General features: G+C 47.0%; 1 protein-coding gene across 1 annotated transcript; it reads left to right on the top strand.

Annotated features, from left to right (window-relative positions):
• Positions 1–2326: 2326 nt before the first annotated feature.
• LOC127921632 (laminin subunit alpha-4-like) lies at positions 2327–19073 on the top strand. Its single transcript, XM_052505202.1, has 5 exons — positions 2327–2504; positions 10110–10234; positions 10352–10448; positions 15951–16070; positions 16469–19073. Exons 1-5 carry the CDS (start codon positions 2495–2497, stop codon positions 16615–16617), a joined length of 501 nt encoding a protein of 166 aa, XP_052361162.1. The 5' UTR covers positions 2327–2494; the 3' UTR covers positions 16618–19073.
• Positions 19074–20607: the final 1534 nt, after the last annotated feature.

Here is a 20607-nt window from a genome sequence, read left to right as displayed (position 1 = left end):
TATATAGCCTCCACATTGACTCTGTACCGGTACCCCTGTATATAGCCTCCACATTGACTCTGTACCGGTACCCCTGTATATAGCCTCCACATTGACTCTGTACCAGTACCCCTGTATATAGCCTCCACATTGACTCTGTACCAGTACCCCTGTATATAGCCTCCACATTGACTCTGTACCGGTACCCTGTATATAGCCTCCACATTGACTCTGTACCAGTACCCCTGTATATAGCCTCCACATTGACTCTGTACCAGTACCCCTGTATATAGCCTCCACATTGACTCTGTACCAGTACTCCCAGTATATAGCCTCCACATTGACTCTGTACCAGTACCCCTGTATATAGCCTCCACATTGACTCTGTACCAGTACCCCTGTATATAGCCTCCACATTGACTCTGTACCAGTACCCCCTGTATATAGCTCTCCACATTGACTCTGTACCAGTACCCCCTGTATATAGCCTCCACATTGACTCTGCACCGGTACCCCCTCTATATAGTCTCCACATTGACTCTGTACCAGTACCCCTGTATATAGCCTCCACATTGACTCTGTACCAGTACCCCTGTATATAGCCTCCACATTGACTCTGTACCAGTACCCCCTGTATATAGCCTCCACGTTGACTCTGTACCAGTACCCCCTGTATATAGCCTCCACATTGACTCTGTACCGGTACCCCCTGTATATAACCTCCACATTGACTCTGTACACAGTAATACCCTGTATATAGCCTCCACATTGACTCTGTACCGGTACCCCTGTATATAGCCTCCACATTGACTCTGTACCGGTACCCCCTGTATATAACCTCCACATTGACTCTGTACGGTACCCCCTGTATATAGCCTCCACATTGACTCTGTACCAGTACTCCTGTATATAGCCTCCACATTGACTCTGTACCAGTACCCCTGTATATAGCCTCCACATTGACTCTGTGCCGGTACCCCCTGTATATAGCCTCCACATTGACTCTGTACCGGTACCCCTGTATATAGCCTCCACATTGACTCTGTACCAGTACCCCCTGTATATAGCCTCCACATTGACTCTGTACCAGTACCCCCTGTATATAGCCTCCACATGTGACTCTGTACCAGTACCCCCTGTATATAGCCTCCACATTGACTCTGTACCAGTACCCCCCTGTATATAGCCTCCACATTGACTCTGTACCAGTACCCCTGTATATAGCCTCCACATTGACTCTGTACCAGTACCCCTGTATATAGCCTCCACATTGACTCTGTACTGGTACCCCCTGTATATAGCCTCCACATTGACTCTGTACCAGTACCCCGCATATAGCCTCCACATTGGAAGCTCTGTACCAGTACCCCCTGACATATAGCCTCCACGACTCTGTACTGGTACCCCCTGTATCTCTTCCACATTGACTCTGTACCAGTACCCCCTGTATATAGCCTCCACATTGATTTCTGTTACTGGTACCCCCTGGCCATATAGCCTCCACATTGACTCTGTACCAGTACCCCCTGTATATAGCCTCCATTGACTCTGTACTGGTACCCCTGGCTAATATAGCCTCCACATTGACTCTGTACCAGTACCCCCTGTATATAGCCTCCACATTGACTCTGTACTGGTACCCCCTGTATATAGCCTCGTTATTCTTATTGTGTCACTTTTTATTTTAGTCTACTTGGTAAATATTTTCTTCTTCTTGAACTGCACTGTTGGTTAAGGGCTTGTCAGTAAAGCATTTCACAGTAAGGTCTACACTGTTGGTTAAGGGCTTGTCAGTCAGCATTTCACTGTAAGGTCTACACTGTTGGTTAAGGGCTTGTCAGTCAGCATTTCACAGTAAGGTCTACACTGTTGGTTAAGGGCTTGTCAGTCAGCATTTCACAGTAAGGTCTACACTGTTGGTTAAGGGCTTGTCAGTAAAGCATTTCACAGTAAGGTCTACACTGTTGGTTACGGGCTTGTCAGTAAAGCATTTCACGGTAAAGTCTACACTTGTTGTATTCGGAGTATGTGACAAATAAAATTAGATGTGTCTCAATGCTTCTTCCAGTCAGTTGTAAAGTCATAATGCTCTTGGCTTTAACAGTGCTGTGTGTGTGTGTGTGTGATGTGATGATGATGATGATGATGATGTGATGATGTGTGTGTGTGTGTGTGTGTGTGTGTGTGTGTGTGTGTGTGTGTGTGTGTGTGTGATGTGTGTGTGTGTGTGTGTGTGTGTGTGTGTGTGTGTGTGTGTGTGTGTGTGTGTGTGTGTGTGTGTGTGTGTGTGTGTCTACACTACAGAGAAATATATTCCTTATTGAAACTGTTCTACGGTGTACTGCCCATCTCTTTCACTACATAGGTGCCAGGTCCTGGAGGGTTTGTGGGCTGTGTGAGGGACCTGGAGCTGAATGAGGAGAGCATAGACAATCCCTCAACAAGCCTGGGGGTTGTTCCTTGCTTCCAGACCACTCTGCAGCCTGGGGCATACTTCTCCTCCCAGGGAGGACACATGGCTATAGGTACAGTATACCTCCTCTCCTCTCCTCCCAGGGAGGACACATGGCTATAGGTACAGTATACCTCCTCTCCTCTCCTCCCAGGGAGGACACATGACTATAGGTACAGTATACCTCCTCTCTCCTCCCAGGGAGGACACATGGCTATAGGTACAGTATACCTCCTCTTCTCTCCTCCCAGGAGGACACATGGCTATAGGTACAGTATACCTCCTCTCCTCCCAGGAGGACACATGGCTATAGGTACAGTATACCTCCTCTCCCTCCCAGGGAGGACACATGACTATAGGTACAGTATACCTCCTCCTCCTCCCAGGGAGGACACATGGCTATAGGTACAGTATACCTCCTCTCCTCCCAGGGAGGACACATGACTATAGGTACAGTATGCCTCCTCCCTCCCAGGGAGGACACATGGCTATAGGTACAGTATACCTCCTCTCCTCCCAGGAGGACACATGGCTATAGGTACAGTATACCTCCTCTCCCAGGGAGGACACATGGCTATAGGTACAGTATACCTCCTCTCCTCCCAGGGAGGACACATGGCTATAGGTACAGTATACCTCCTCTCCTCTCCTCCCAGGAGGACACATGGCTATAGGTACAGTATACCTCCCAGGAGGACACATGGCTATAGGTACAGTATACCTCCTCTCCTCCCAGGGAGGACACATGGCTATAGGTACAGTATACCTCCTCTCCTCCCTCCTGGGAGGACACATGGCTATAGGTACAGTATACCTCCTCTCCTCTCCTACAGTATACCCTCTCCTCTCCTCCCAGGGAGGACACATGACTATAGGTACAGTATAGTGCCTCTCCTCCCAGGGAGGACACATGGCTATAGGTACAGTATACCTCCTCTCCTCCCAGGGAGGACACATGGCTATAGGTACAGTATACCTCTCTCCTCTCCCAGGGAGGACACATGGCCCAGGGAGGACACATGGCTATAGGTACAGTATACCTCCTCTCCTCTCCCAGGGGAGGACACATGACTATAGGTACAGTATACCTCTCCTCCCAGGGAGTGACTCCCCTCCTCTCCCAGGGAGGACACATGGCTATAGGTACAGTATACCTCCTCTCCCTCCTCCCAGGGAGGACACATGGCTATAGGTACAGTATACCTCCTCTCCTCCCAGGGAGGACACATGGCTATAGGTACAGTATACCTCCTCTCCTCCCAGGGAGGACACATGGCTATAGGTACAGTATACCTCCTCTCCTCCCAGGGAGGACACATGGCTATAGGTACAGTATACCTCCTCCTCCCAGGGAGGACACATGGCTATAGGTACAGTATACCTCCTCTCCTCCCAGGGAGGACACATGGCTATAGGTACAGTATACCTCCTCTCCTCTCCTCCCAGGGAGGACACATGGCCTATAGGTACAGTATACCTCCTCTCCTCCCAGGGAGGACACATGGCTATAGGTACAGTATACCCCTCCTCTCCTCCCAGGGAGGACACATGGCTATAGGTACAGTATACCTCCTCTCCTCCCCTCAGGGAGGACACATGGCTATAGGTACAGTATACCTCCTCTCCTCCCAGGGAGGACACATGGCTATAGGTACAGTATACCTCCTCTCCTCCCAGGGAGGACACATGGCTATAGGTACAGTATACCTCCTCTCCTCCCAGGGAGGACACATGGCTATAGGTACAGTATACATCCTCTCCCCCAGGGGAGGACACATGGCTATAGGTACAGTATACCTCCTCTCCTCAGTCCCTCCTCCCAGGGAGGACACATGACTATAGGTACAGTATACCTCCTCTCCTCTCCTCCCAGGGGAGGACACATGGCTATAGGTACAGTATACCTCCTCTCCTCCCAGGGAGGACACATGGCTATAGGTACAGTATACCTCCTCTCCTCCCAGGGAGGACACATGGCTATAGGTACAGTATACCTCCTCTCCTCCCAGGGAGGACACATGGCTATAGGTACAGTATACCTCCTCTCCTCTCCTCCCAGGGAGGACACATGGCTATAGGTACAGTATACCTCCTCTCCTCCCAGGGGAGGACACATGGCTATAGGTACAGTATACATCCTCTCCTCCCAGGGAGGACACATGGCTATAGGTACAGTATACCTCCTCCTCTCCTCCCAGGGAGGACACATGGCTATAGGTACAGTATACCTCCTCTCCTCCCAGGGAGGACACATGGCTATAGGTACAGTATACCTCCTCTCCTCCCAGGAGGACACATGGCTATAGGTACAGTATACCTCCTCTCCTCCCAGGGAGGACACATGGCTATAGGTACAGTATACATCCTCTCCTCCCAGGGAGGACACATGGCTATAGGTACAGTATACCTCCTCTCCTCCCAGGGAGGACACATGGCTATAGGTACAGTATACCTCCTCTCCTCTCCTCCCAGGGAGGACACATGGCTATAGGTACAGTATACCTCCTCTCCTCTCCTCCCAGGGAGGACACATGGCTATAGGTACAGTATACCTCCTCTCCTCCCAGGGAGGACACATGGCTATAGGTACAGTATACCTCCTCTCCTCCCAGGGAGGACACATGGCTATAGGTACAGTATACCTCCTCTCCTCTCCTCCCAGGGAGGACACATGGCTATAGGTACAGTATACCTCCTCTCCTCCCAGGGAGGACACATGGCTATAGGTACAGTATACCTCCTCTCCTCCCAGGGAGGACACATGGCTATAGGTACAGTATACCTCCTCTCCTCTCCTCCCAGGGAGGACACATGGCTATAGGTACAGTATACCTCCTCTCCTCCCAGGGAGGACACATGGCCAGTATACCTCCTCTCCCAGGGAGGACACATGGCTATAGGTACAGTATACCTCCTCCTCTCCTCCCAGGGAGGACACATGGCTATAGGTACAGTATACCTCCTCTCCTCCCAGGGAGGACACATGGCTATAGGTACAGTATACCTCCTCTCCTCCCAGGGAGGACACATGGCTATAGGTACAGTATACCTCCTCTCCTCTCCTCCCAGGGAGGACACATGGCTATAGGTACAGTATACCTCCTCTCTCCCAGGAGGACACATGGCTATAGGTACAGTATACCTCCTCTCCCTCCCAGGGAGGACACATGGCTATAGGTACAGTATACCTCCTCTCCTCCCAGGGAGGACACATGGCTATAGGTACAGTATACCTCCTCTCCTCCCAGGGAGGACACATGGCTATAGGTACAGTATACCTCCTCTCCTCTCTCCCAGGGAGGACACATGGCTATAGGTACAGTATACCTCCTCTCCTCCCAGGGAGGACACATGGCTATAGGTACAGTATACATCCTCTCCTCCCAGGGAGGACACATGGCTATAGGTACAGTATACCTCCTCTCTCTCCTCCCAGGGAGGACACATGGCTATAGGTACAGTATACCTCCTCTCCTCCCAGGAGGACACATGGCTATAGGTACAGTATACCTCCTCTCCTCCCAGGGAGGACACATGGCTATAGGTACAGTATACCTCCTCTCCTCCCAGGGAGGACACATGGCTATAGGTACAGTATACCTCCTCCCTCCCAGGGAGGACACATGGCTATAGGTACAGTATACATCCTCTCCTCCCAGGGAGGACACATGGCTATAGGTACAGTATACCTCCTCTCCTCCCAGGGAGGACACATGGCTATAGGTACAGTATACCTCCCTCTCCTCTCCTCCCAGGGAGGACACATGGCTATAGGTACAGTATACCTCCTCTCCTCCCAGGGAGGACACATGGCTATAGGTACAGTATACCTCCTCTCCTCCCAGGGAGGACACATGGCTATAGGTACAGTATACCTCCTCTCCTCTCCTCCCAGGGAGGACACATGGCTATAGGTACAGTATACCTCCTCTCCTCCCAGGGAGGACACATGGCTATAGGTACAGTATACCTCCTCTCCTCCCAGGGAGGACACATGGCTATAGGTACAGTATACATCCTCTCCTCCCAGGGAGGACACATGGCTATAGGTACAGTATACCTCCTCTCCTCTCCTCTCCTCCCAGGGAGGACACATGGCTATAGGTACATTTACATTTACATTTAAGTCATTTAGCAGACGCTCTTATCCAGAGCGACTTACAAATTGGACAGTATACCTCCTCTCCTCCCAGGGAGGACACATGGCTATAGGTACAGTATACATCCTCTCCTCCCAGGGAGGACACATGGCTATAGGTACAGTATACCTCCTCTCCTCTCCTCCCAGGGAGGACACATGACTATAGGTACAGTATACCTCCTCTCCTCTCCTCCCAGGGAGGACACATGGCTATAGGTACAGTATACCTCCTCTCCTCCCAGGGAGGACACATGACTATAGGTACAGTATACCTCCTCTCCTCCCAGGGAGGACACATGGCTATAGGTACAGTATACCTCCTCTCCTCCCAGGGAGGACACATGACTATAGGTACAGTATACCTCCTCTCCTCCCAGGGAGGACACATGGCTATAGGTACAGTATACCTCCTCTCCTCCCAGGGAGGACACATGGCTATAGGTACAGTATACCTCCTCTCCTCCCAGGGAGGACACATGACTATAGGTACAGTATACCTCCTCTCCTCTCCTCCCAGGGAGGACACATGACTATAGGTACAGTATACCTCCTCTCCTCTCCTCCCAGGGAGGACACATGACTATAGGTACAGTATACCTCCTCTCCTCCCAGGGAGGACACATGGCTATAGGTACAGTATACCTCCTCTCCTCCCAGGGAGGACACATGACTATAGGTACAGTATACCTCCTCTCCTCCCAGGGAGGACACATGGCTATAGGTACAGTATACCTCCTCTCCTCCCAGGGAGGACACATGGCTATAGGTACAGTATACATCCTCTCCTCCCAGGGAGGACACATGGCTATAGGTACAGTATACCTCCTCTCCTCTCCTCCCAGGGAGGACACATGGCTATAGGTACAGTATACCTCCTCTCCTCCCAGGGAGGACACATGGCTATAGGTACAGTATACCTCCTCTCCTCCCAGGGAGGACACATGGCTATAGGTACAGTATACCTCCTCTCCTCCCAGGGAGGACACATGGCTATAGGTACAGTATACCTCCTCTCCTCTCCTCCCAGGGAGGACACATGGCTATAGATACAGTATACCTCCTCTCCTCCCAGGGAGGACACATGGCTATAGGTACAGTATACCTCCTCTCCTCCCAGGGAGGACACATGGCTATAGGTACAGTATACCTCCTCTCCTCCCAGGGAGGACACATGACTATAGGTACAGTATACCTCCTCTCCTCCCAGGGAGGACACATGGCTAGAGGTACAGTATACCTCCTCTCCTCTCCTCCCAGGGAGGACACATGGCTATAGGTACAGTATACCTCCTCTTCTCTCCTCCCAGGGAGGACACATGGCTATAGGTACAGTATACCTCCTCTCCTCCCAGGGAGGACACATGACTATAGGTACAGTATACCTCCTCTCCTCCCAGGGAGGACACATGGCTATAGGTACAGTATACCTCCTCTCCTCCCAGGGAGGACACATGACTATAGGTACAGTATACCTCCTCTCCTCCCAGGGAGGACACATGACTATAGGTACAGTATACCTCCTCTCCTCCCAGGGAGGACACATGACTATAGGTACAGTATACCTCCTCTCCTCCCAGGGAGGACACATGACTATAGGTACAGTATACCTCCTCTCCTCCCAGGGAGGACACATGGCTATAGGTACAGTATACCTCCTCTCCTCCCAGGCAGGACACATGACTATAGGTACAGTATACCTCCTCTCCTCCCAGGGAGGACACATGACTATAGGTACAGTATACCTCCTCTCCTCCCAGGGAGGACACATGACTATAGGTACAGTATACCTCCTCTCCTCCCAGGGAGGACACATGACTATAGGTACAGTATACCTCCTCTCCTCCCAGGGAGGACACATGGCTATAGGTACAGTATACCTCCTCTCCTCCCAGGGAGGACACATGACTATAGGTACAGTATACCTCCTCTCCTCCCAGGGAGGACACATGACTATAGGTACAGTATACCTCCTCTCCTCCCAGGGAGGACACATGACTATAGGTACAGTATACCTCCTCTCCTCCCAGGGAGGACACATGACTATAGGTACAGTATACCTCCTCTCCTCCCAGGGAGGACACATGGCTATAGGTACAGTATACCTCCTCTCCTCCCAGGGAGGACACATGGCTATAGGTACAGTATACCTCCTCTCCTCCCAGGGAGGACACATGGCTATAGGTACAGTATACCTCCTCTCCTCCCAGGGAGGACACATGACTATAGGTACAGTATACCTCCTCTCCTCCCAGGGAGGACACATGGCTATAGGTACAGTATACCTCCTCTCCTCCCAGGGAGGACACATGGCTATAGGTACAGTATACCTCCTCTCCTCCCAGGCAGGACACATGACTATAGGTACAGTATACCTCCTCTCCTCCCAGGGAGGACACATGACTATAGGTACAGTATACCTCCTCTCCTCCCAGGGAGGACACATGACTATAGGTACAGTATACCTCCTCTCCTCCCAGGGAGGACACATGGCTATAGGTACAGTATACCTCCTCTCCTCCCAGGGAGGACACATGACTATAGGTACAGTATACCTCCTCTCCTCCCAGGGAGGACACATGGCTATAGGTACAGTATACCTCCTCTCCTCCCAGGGAGGACACATGGCTATAGGTACAGTATACCTCCTCTCCTCCCAGGGAGGACACATGACTATAGGTACAGTATACCTCCTCTCCTCCCAGGGAGGACACATGGCTATAGGTACAGTATACCTCCTCTCCTCCCAGGGAGGACACATGGCTATAGGTACAGTATACCTCCTCTCCTCCCAGGAGGACACATGGCTATAGGTACAGTATACCTCCTCTCCTCCCAGGGAGGACACATGGCTATAGGTACAGTATACCTCCTCTCCTCCCAGGGAGGACACATGGCTATAGGTACAGTATACCTCCTCTCCTCCCAGGGAGGACACATGGCTATAGGTACAGTATACCTCCTCTCCTCCCAGGGAGGACACATGGCTATAGGTACAGTATACCTCCTCTCCTCCCAGGGAGGACACATGGCTATAGGTACAGTATACCTCCTCTCCTCCCAGGGAGGACACATGGCTATAGGTACAGTATACCTCCTCTCCTCCCAGGGAGGACACATGGCTATAGGTACAGTATACCTCCTCTCCTCCCAGGGAGGACACATGGCTATAGGTACAGTATACCTCCTCTCCTCCCAGGGAGGACACATGGCTATAGGTACAGTATACCTCCTCTCCTCCCAGGGAGGACACATGGCTATAGGTACAGTATACCTCCTCTCCTCCCAGGGAGGACACATGGCTATAGGTACAGTATACCTCCTATCCTCTCTCTCTCCTCTTCTATAAAATGATTTGGTTGCAATTTAAAATGTTTGTCAAAGAGGCCAAGGATTTGGAAAAGGATCTAGGAGAGACTATTATGAGACTATTGGAGAGACATTCTCTGGGATTATGAGACAGGGCAGAGCACAACAAAAGAAATATGACCCATAAAATCTGAAACACACTGACTAATCTCTCCATGTCTCTGTGTCTAGATGAAGGCCTGGTGTTAGGGCGGGACCTAGAGGTCCAGCTGGAGGTACGGCTGGTGTCTGACTCTGGTCTCCTGCTGCATGCTGGGTCTGGACAACAGCTCAGTCTCTACCTCAACCAGGGAGAGGTACGATTAACTAAGTGTTCTGTTGTTTTAGGAGACAGTTTTCTTCTGTTTCAGACAGAGTCATATGTACAATGAAAGAGTGTGTATAATGACTGTATAATGTGGTGTCCTCTACAGGTGACAGTCACAGTGAACAGTGGTCGCGGAAAACTCTTCTCCACCTCTTTCACACCAGAGGAATCCCTGTGTGACGGACGCTGGCACAGTATCACAGGTGAGTTCTAGCTTAGTTACCGATACAGGTGAATTCTAGCTTAGTTACCGATACAGGTGAATTCTAGCTTAGTTACCGATACAGGTGAGTTCTAGCTTAGTTACCGATACAGGTGAGTTCTAGCTTAGTTACTGATACAGGTGAATTCTAGCTTAGTTACCGATACAGGTGAGTTCTAGCTTAGTTACCGATACAGGTGAGTTCTAGCTTAGTTACCGATACAGGTGAATTCTAGCTTAGTTACCGATACAGGTGAGTTCTAGCTTAGTTACCGATACAGGTGAGTTCTAGCTTAGTTACCGATACAGGTGAATTCTAGCTTAGTTACCGATACAGGTGAGTTCTAGCTTAGTTACCGATACAGGTGAGTTCTAGCTTAGTTACCGATACAGGTGAATTCTAGCTTAGTTACCGATACAGGTGAATTCTAGCTTAGTTACCGATACAGGTGAATTCTAGCTTAGTTCCAGATACAGGTGAGTTCTAGCTTAGTTCCAGATACAGGTGAGTTCTAGCTGAGTTACAGATACAGGTGAGTTCTAGCTTAGTTCCAGATACAGGTGAGTTCTAGCTTAGTTCCAGATACAGGTGAGTTCTAGCTTAGTTCCAGATACAGGTGAGTTCTAGCTTAGTTCCAGATACAGGTGAGTTCTAGCTTAGTTCCAGATACAGGTGAGTTCTAGCTTAGTTCCAGATACAGGTGAGTTCTAGCTTAGTTCCAGATACAGGTGAGTTCTAGCTGAGTTACAGATACAGGTGAGTTCTAGCTTAGTTCCAGATACAGGTGAGTTCTAGCTGAGTTACAGATACAGGTGAGTTCTAGCTTAGTTCCAGATACAGGTGAGTTCTAGCTTAGTTCCAGATACAGGTGAGTTCTAGCTGAGTTACAGATACAGGTGAGTTCTAGCTTAGTTCCAGATACAGGTGAGTTCTAGCTTAGTTCCAGATACAGGTGAGTTCTAGCTTAGTTCCAGATACAGGTGAGTTCTAGCTTAGTTCCAGATACAGGTGAGTTCTAGCTTAGTTCCAGATACAGGTGAGTTCTAGCTGAGTTACAGATACAGGTGAGTTCTAGCTTAGTTCCAGATACAGGTGAGTTCTAGCTGAGTTACAGATACAGGTGAGTTCTAGCTTAGTTCCAGATACAGGTGAGTTCTAGCTTAGTTCCAGATACAGGTGAGTTCTAGCTGAGTTACAGATACAGGTGAGTTCTAGCTTAGTTCCAGATACAGGTGAGTTCTAGCTGAGTTACAGATACAGGTGAGTTCTAGCTGAGTTACAGATACAGGTGAGTTCTAGCTTAGTTCCAGATACAGGTGAATTCTAGCTGAGTTACAGATACAGGTGAGTTCTAGCTGAGTTACAGATACAGGTGAGTTCTAGCTGAGTTACAGATACAGGTGAATTCTAGCTGAGTTACAGATACAGGTGAGTTCTAGCTGAGTTACAGATACAGGTGAGTTGTAGCTGAGTTACAGATACAGGTGAGTTCTAGCTGAGTTACAGATACAGGTGAATTCTAGCTGAGTTACAGATACAGGTGAGTTCTAGCTGAGTTACAGATACAGGTGAGTTGTAGCTGAGTTACAGATACAGGTGAGTTCTAGCTGAGTTACAGATACAGGTGAGTTCTAGCTGAGTTACAGATACAGGTGAATTCTAGCTGAGTTACAGATACAGGTGAGTTCTAGCTGAGTTCCAGATACAGGTGAATTCTAGCTGAGTTACAGATACAGGTGAGTTGTAGCTTACAGATACAGGTGAGTTGTGGCTTACAGATACAGGTGAGTTCTAGCTGAGTTACAGATACAGGTGAGTTGTAGCTTACAGATACAGGTGAGTTGTGGCTTACAGATACAGGTGAGTTCTAGCTGAGTTACAGATACAGGTGAGTTCTAGCTGAGTTACAGATACAGGTGAGTTCTAGCTGAGTTACAGATACAGGTGAGTTCTAGCTGAGTTACAGATACAGGTGAGTTCTAGCTGAGTTACAGATACAGGTGAGTTGTAGCTGAGTTACAGATACAGGTGAGTTCTAGCTGAGTTACAGATACAGGTGAGTTCTAGCTGAGTTACAGATACAGGTGAATTCTAGCTGAGTTACAGATACAGGTGAGTTCTAGCTGAGTTACAGATACAGGTGAGTTGTAGCTGAGTTACAGATACAGGTGAGTTCTAGCTGAGTTACAGATACAGGTGAATTCTAGCTGAGTTACAGATACAGGTGAGTTCTAGCTGAGTTCCAGATACAGGTGAATTCTAGCTGAGTTACAGATACAGGTGAATTCTAGCTGAGTTACAGATACAGGTGAGTTGTAGCTTACAGATACAGGTGAGTTGTGGCTTAGTTACAGATACAGGTGAGTTGTAGCTTACAGATACAGGTGAGTTGTGGCTTACAGATACAGATACAGGTGAGTTGTGGCTTACAGATACAGATACAGGTGAGTTGTGGCTTACAGATACAGGTGAGTTGTGGCTTACAGATACAGATACAGGTGAGTTGTAGCTTACAGATACAGGTGAGTTGTGGCTTAGTTACAGATACAGGTGAGTTGTAGCTTACAGATACAGGTGAGTTGTAGCTTAGTTACAGATACAGGTGAGTTGTAGCTTAGTTACAGATACAGGTGAGTTGTAGCTTAGTTACAGATACAGGTGAGTTGTAGCTTAGTTACAGATACAGGTGAGTTGTAGCGTAGTTACAGATACAGGTGAGTGGTAGCTTAGTTACAGATACAGGTGAGTTGTAGCTTAGTTACAGATACAGGTGAGTGGTAGCTTAGTTACAGATACAGGTGAGTGGTAGCTTAGTTACAGGTGAGTTGTAGCTTATTTACAGATACAGGTGAGTGGTAGCTTAGTTACAGATACAGGTGAGTGGTAGCTTAGTTACAGGTGAGTTGTAGCTGAGTTACAGATACAGGTGAGTTGTAGCTTAGTTACAGATACAGGTGAGTTGTAGCTTAGTTACAGATACAGGTGAGTTGTAGCTTACAGATACAGGTGAGTTGTAGCTTAGTTACAGATACAGGTGAGTGGTAGCTTAGTTACAGATACAGGTGAGTGGTAGCTTAGTTACAGGTGAGTTGTAGCTTACAGATACAGGTGAGTTGTAGCTGAGTTAAGAAATACAGGTGAGTTGTAGCTTAGTTTCAGATACAGGTGAGTTCTAGCTTAGTTCCAGATACAGGTGAGTTCTAGCTTAGTTCCAGATACAGGTGAATTCTAGCTGAGTTACAGATACAGGTGAGGTGTAGCTGAGTTACAGATACATTTGAGTTGTAGCTTACAGATACAGGTGAGTTGTAGCTCACAGATACAGGTGAGTTGTAGCTTACAGATACAGGTGAGTTGTGGCTTACAGATACAGGTGAGTTGTAGCTTAGTTACAGATACAGGTGAGTTGTAGCTTAGTTACAGATACAGGTGAGTGGTAGCTTAGTTACAGATACAGGTGAGTGGTAGCTTAGTTACAGGTGAGTTGTAGCTTACAGAGATACAGGTGAGTTGTAGCTTACAGATACAGGTGAGTTGTAGCTTACAGATACAGGTGAGTTGTAGCTTAGTTACAGATACAGGTGAGTTGTAGCTTAGTTACAGATACAGGTGAGTGGTAGCTTAGTTACAGATACAGGTGAGTTGTAGCTTAGTTACAGATACAGGTGAGTGGTAGCTTAGTTACAGATACAGGTGAGTGGTAGCTTAGTTACAGGTGAGTTGTAGCTTACAGATACAGGTGAGTTGTAGCTTACAGATACAGGTGAGTTGTAGCTTAGTTACAGATACAGGTGAGTTGTAGCTTAGTTACAGATACAGATGAGTTGTAGCTTAGTTACAGATACAGGTGAGTTGTAGCTTAGTTACAGATACAGGTGAGTTGTAGCTTAGTTACAGATACAGGTGAGTTGTGGCTTAGTTACAGATACAGGTGAGTGGTAGCTTAGTTACAGGTGAGTTGTAGCTTACAGATACAGGTGAGTTGTAGCTTACAGATACAGGTGAGTTGTGGCTTAGTTACAGATACAGGTGAGTTGTGGCATACAGATACAGGTGAGTTGTGGCTTACAGATACAGATACAAGGTGTAGCCTGTTTAGTGCTCACACACTTTGGTCTTTATCGTCAAGGAATGAATTGTATCTCTTCCCTTAGCACTATCGTTTCGTCACAATATTACACTGAACAAAAATATAAACGCAACATGTAAAGTGTTGGTCCCACGTTTTCATGAGCTGAAATAAAAGATCCAAGAAATGTTCCATACGCACAAAAAGCTAATTTCTTTCAAATGTTGTGCACAAATTTGTTTACATCTCTATTGGTGAGCATTTCTTCTTTGCCAATATAATCCATCCACCTAACAGGTGTGGGCATATCTAGAAGCTGATTAAAAAACATGGTCATTACACAGGTGCACCTTGTGCTGGGGACAATAAAAGGCCACTCTAAAATGTGCAGTTTTGTCACGCAGATATCTCAAGTTTTGAGGGAGCGTGCAACTGGCATGCTGACAATGTTGCCATAGAATTTAACGTTAATTTCTCTACCATAAGCCGCCTCCAACATCGTTTTAGAGAATTTGGCAGTACATCCAACCGGACTAACACCTGTACGGTTTGCTGATGTCAACGTTGTGAACAGAGGGCCCCATGCTGGTTATGGTATGTGCAGGCATAAACTACAGACAACGAACACAATTGCATTTTATCGATGGCAATTTGAATGCACAGAGATACCGTGAAGAGATCCTGAGGCCCATTATCGTACCATTCATCCCCCGCCATCACCTCATGTTTCAACATGATAATATACAGCCCCATGTCACATGGATCTGGACACAATTACTGGAAGCTGAAAATGTCCCAGTTCTTCCATGGTCTGCATGCTCACCAGACATGTGACCCATTGAGCATGTTTGGGATGCTCTGGATAGTCCTGTACAACAGCGTGTTCCAGTTCCTGCCAATATTCCGCAACTTCTCACAGCCATTGAAGAGGAGTGGGACAACATTCCACAGGCCACAATCAACAGATACAATTCATTCCTTGACGATAAAGACCAAAGTGTGTGAGCACTAAACAGGCTACACCTTGTATCTGTATCTGTAAGCCACAACTCACCTGTATCTGTAACTAAGCCACCAAATCACCTGTATCTGTAAGCCACAACTCACCTGTATCTGTAAGCCACAACTCACCTGTATCTGTAACTTTTAATATCTGTGACCAACAGCACATCTGTATTCCCAGTCATGTGAAATCCATAGATTAGGACCTAATTGATTTACTTTAATTGACTGATTCCCTTATATGAACTGTGACTCAGTAAAATCTTTGAAACTGTTACATGTTGCATTTTTACATTTTTTTGTTCAGTCTAGATTTGCACTGGGAAAGCATTATAGCATAATCTATGTTACTAAACTTGGGATCAATACATTTTATTCAATTCAAAACAGTCTTCTACTAATGTTGTTGCCATTGGCTGTTCGCCCCATAGTCATGAAGAAGAGCAACGTGCTGCAGCTCCATGTGGATGCAGCCAGTGAACACAGTGTGGGGCCCAAGAAGGGCCGATCCTCAGGGGCCAAGGAGACTGTGTACCTGGGAGGAGTACCAGGTGAGCACATCTCCCTTTCTCCATCAAAACCTCCTTCTGTTGAACCCTACCTTTCCTGACCTCTGAACTCTGTCACAAACACTGGAGCTAATCGGATATTAATTCCAGACACATATTCAGAAGTAATTTTGTGATTTAAAAAAAAATATATATATTAGCTGTCAGGGGGTAATCACAAAACTATTCAGTGATTTTCATAATTTGCTAGACAGAGTATTTTACAGTGTGAATGGTGAAGGAATGACTAATGTACAACCTCAAACATTAGAATGTTTTAAAATAATTTATTTAAAAAAAAATAGCTTTCGGCACACAGACAACGTCTAAACCTTCCGTCTCGAACATAAAGAACTAAAACTATCTTTCTGCATTTCAACTTGTATTCTCCTCTCCTCTAGATGGCGATGATGTGCCGGGCCTCCCCGCTGCCCTGCCTTCCTTCCATGGTTGTGTTCGGAGAGCAGTCCTGAACCAGCGACCAGCCGTGCTGTCTAAACCCCTGTTAGTACACGGAGCTGTGGGCACACAGGGCTGTCCAGCCATGTAGACCTCTTTTGGCCTTGTTCCCCCTGGTTTAGCCCTGTTACACCCGGTTTAGCCCTGTTACACCTGGTTTAACCCTGTTACCCCTGGTTTAGCCCTATTCCCCCTGGTTTAGCCCTATTCCCCCTGGTTCAGCCCTGTTCCCCCTGGTTTAGCCCTGTTCCCCCTGGTTTAGCCCTGTTACCCCTGGTTTAGCCCTGTTACACCCGGTTTAGCCCTGTTCCCCCTGGTTTAGCCCTGTTACCCCCGGTTTAGCCCTGTTACACCCGGTTTTGCCCTGTTACACCCGGTTTTGCCCTGTTACACCCGGTTTAGCCCTGTTACACCTGGTTTAACCCTGTTACCCCTGGTTTAGCCCTATTCCCCCTGGTTCAGCCCTGTTCCCCCTGGTTTAGCCCTGTTCCCCCTGGTTTAGCCCTGTTCCCCCTGGTTTAGCCCTGTTCCCCCTGGTTTAGCCCTGTTACACCCGGTATGGCCTGTTGCCCCTGGTTTAGCCCTGTTCCCCCTGGTTTAGCCCTGTTCCCCCTGGTTTAGCCCTGTTACACCCGGTATGGCCTATACCCCCTGGTTTAGCCCTGTTACACCCGGTTTAGCCCTGTTCCCCATGGTTCAGCCCTGTTCACCCGGCTCATGCAGGGCCAAACCCAATACGACAACGTTACAGAACGTTGTTACATTTCTGTCTGCCAACTTTGTATCTGCAACAATACACCCGTGGGCCACGTTCATTAGGAAAAACGTTATGGAGCAAATAGAAATGTAATGAATAGAGCTGATGATGTGATTCTGTATTGTACATGTCCGAGGTATGTGTGTTCTATGTCATGTACACTACATAGCCAAAAGTATGTGAACACCCATTTAATTTAGTGGATTCAGCTATTTCAGCACACACCCGTTGCTGACAAGGGGAATAACTTTTCGGCCCTGCTAGAGCTGCCCCCGGTTAGCTGTAAGTGCTGTTATTGTGAAGGGGAAACGTCTAGGAGCAACAATGTCTCGGCCGCAAAGTGGTAGGCCACACAAGCTCACAGAACGGGACAGCAGAGTGCTGAAGCGCGTAGGGCGTAAAAATCGTCTGTCCTCGGTTGTAACACTCACTACCGAGTTCTAAACTGCCTCTGGAAGCAACGTCAACACAATAACTGTTTGTTGGGAGCTTCATGAAATGGGTTTCTATGACCGAGCCCCAGCACACAAGCTTAAGATCACTGTGTGCAATGCCAAGCATGGCTGGAGTGGTGTAAAACTCAACACCATTGTCTCTGGAACAGTGGAAACGCTAAGGGGCTCGGCCAGTGAAGGGAAATAGTTCCAGTGAAGGGAAATCTTAACCCTATTGTATACAATTCAATTCTAGACGATTCTGTGCTTCCCACTTTGTGGCAACAGTTTGGTGAAGGCCCTTTCCTGTTTCAGCGTGACAATTCCCCCGTGAGGTCCATATAGAAATGGTTTGTTGAGATCGGTGTTGAAGAACTTAACTGGCCTGCACAGAGCCCTGACCTCAACCCAAATCGAACACCTTTGGGAGCCAGGCCTAATCACCCAACATCAGTGCCTGACCTTACTAATGCTCTTGTGGCTGAATGGAAGCAAATCCCCGCAGCAATGTTCCAGGTGAGCAGGTGTCCACATACTTTTGGCAATGCAGTGTGTATTTTTACCTGAACGTTCCACAACATTGTTTCCAACTGTTTCAAAGGATCAATATAAACACACACGATGTCCGATCACTGGAGGTGGGTTATATACAGTAGTTAATTTAAATATATTTATTTTTAATCTTACAAAAATGTATTATAAAAAAAAAACTTGTTTTCGATTTTTTTGTTATGGGGTACTGTATGTAGATTTAGCCCTGAGGAAAACATTTAATTTAATCCATTTTAGAATTAACGTAAAATAAAATGTGGAACGTTAAACGAAATGTGTGTTACAAAAAGAAAAGGGAAGGGGTCTGTCTGTATACTTTCTGAATACACTGTATGTCGCTTTCAAGGAAGACCGTTCCAACTACTGTTAGAAGAACAAAAAACATGTTTAATCATTGTTTTTCTGTTTTAGATACATTCACCTTTGACCCTCCCTCCCTCTCGCCCTCCCTCTCGCCCTCCCTCTCGCCCTCCCTCTCTCCCTCCCTCTCTCTCTCCCTCCCTCCCTCTCTCCCTCGCTCCCTCCCTCCCTCCATAACCTGTCACAGAGTAAAAACAGATGTCTGTCTGTGAAACCGGCTCTCGGTAATACTGTGAACCACCCCTTAAATAAATAATCTCTCACAGTTATTAGCATTTGGCACATCACAACGATCCACACCATTGTGTACTGTCTTCTGTAGATTAATTACACATTTGGTATAATGGGAAATGTATGGATTATATCAAAAGAGAGAGAGGAGTTTAAAATGTCAAGCAATTACTGTTTGTGTATATTATCTCACTCAGATAACAAGCTGAACCCCTAATCAGTATAGCTGTTGTAAATGTATTCTTTTTAAATAAAGCTTTTTCAATACAAAATGGACAAGGGGTCACTTTGTTTTCTTTTAGCCATCAATTGTGTATTGCTTTTCAATTCGTGGTCCTTCTGTAGCTCAGTTGGTAGAGCATGGCGCTTGTAACGCCAGGGTAGTGGGTTCGATTCCGGGACCACCCATACGTAGAATGTATGCACACATGACTGTAAGTCGCTTTGGATAAAAGCGTCAGCTAAATGGCATATATTATTATTATTATTATATAAGAAACTATTTGTTATTTTCATTTTCATTGACTTCTTTATCTAGAAGTCAATGCATTGAATACAGATGCTATTCAAAGTGATTGATTCATTTGGCAGCTTCTTTTTTTTAAATTAATAAGATGCATTAGAGAAATGCAGAACATTTTGTTCAGTTACCGCTCCCTCCAGACTAGCGGTTGTGTGGTGCTGTACTGCAGTAACAAAGAGACGTGTCAGACACATGAGATCTTCTAATCCAGTGTCACGCTGGTATAAAGGATTTTGGAGACAGGCGCAGGAATACACAATCTTTTTTGTTGTTGTTTATACACCAAAAACAAACACGTATACAAAAACACTCGGCTGTACCCAAACAGAAATTGAGCTCAGGTGCATCCTGTTTCCATTGATCATCCTTTAAATATTTCTACAACTTGATTGGAGTCCACCTGTGGTAAATTCAATTGAATGGACATGATTTGAAGAGGCACACACCTGTCTATATAAGGTCCAACAGTTCACAGTACATGTCAAAAACCAAGCCATGTGGTTGAAGGAATTGTCCGTAGAGCTCCGAGACAGGGTTATGTCGAGGTACAGATCTGGGGAGTTACCATCGAGTTATTGGTCACCTCCCTGACCAAGGCCCTTCACCCGGATTGCTCAATTTGGCCGGGCAGCCAGCTTTATGAAGTGTCTTGGTGGCTCCAAACTTCTACCATTTAAGAATGATGGAGGCTACTGTGTTCTTGGGGACCTTCAATGCTACAGACGTTTTTTGGTACCCTTCCCCAGATTTTTGCAAAAAAAAACAATCCTATTTTGACAGTAATATGTCTGAGACGCAAAGAAAATCCAAGGAGAGGGGGTACAAAAAATGGTCAGATCAATGCTGACATTGACAAAATTCAAAACAAATCGAGACATGATCTCTTTCTGTCTCGCAAAAAGAAGCATTATTGCGTTCAAACTACTCGCTATTCAAAGTTCTGAACAAATTAAGGGAATCGTTCACAAACATTGGCACGTTCTAAGATCCGATGGCCGTATCGGTAATGTGTTTTCGGACCCTCCCTTGGTTTTATTCTGGCGGGGCAGAAATCTAAGAGATCAATTGGTAAACTCTGATTTACCACCCCAAAATATCCCCGTACAACGTCTATTTGCGCCTCTACTGGATGGAAACGACAAGTGTAACGGCTGTGCTCAATGCAATGGCGCCTATAAATGTAGATCGTTCAAACAGGGAAACAGATCTTAATCCAAGGTGTTA

Source organism: Oncorhynchus keta, unplaced genomic scaffold, assembly GCF_023373465.1.
Source record: "Oncorhynchus keta strain PuntledgeMale-10-30-2019 unplaced genomic scaffold, Oket_V2 Un_contig_22878_pilon_pilon, whole genome shotgun sequence".
Classification (NCBI taxonomy): domain Eukaryota; kingdom Metazoa; phylum Chordata; class Actinopteri; order Salmoniformes; family Salmonidae; genus Oncorhynchus; species Oncorhynchus keta.
Note: the sequence above shows the minus strand (reverse complement) of the source record. Positions and strands in the feature narration are given on the sequence as shown.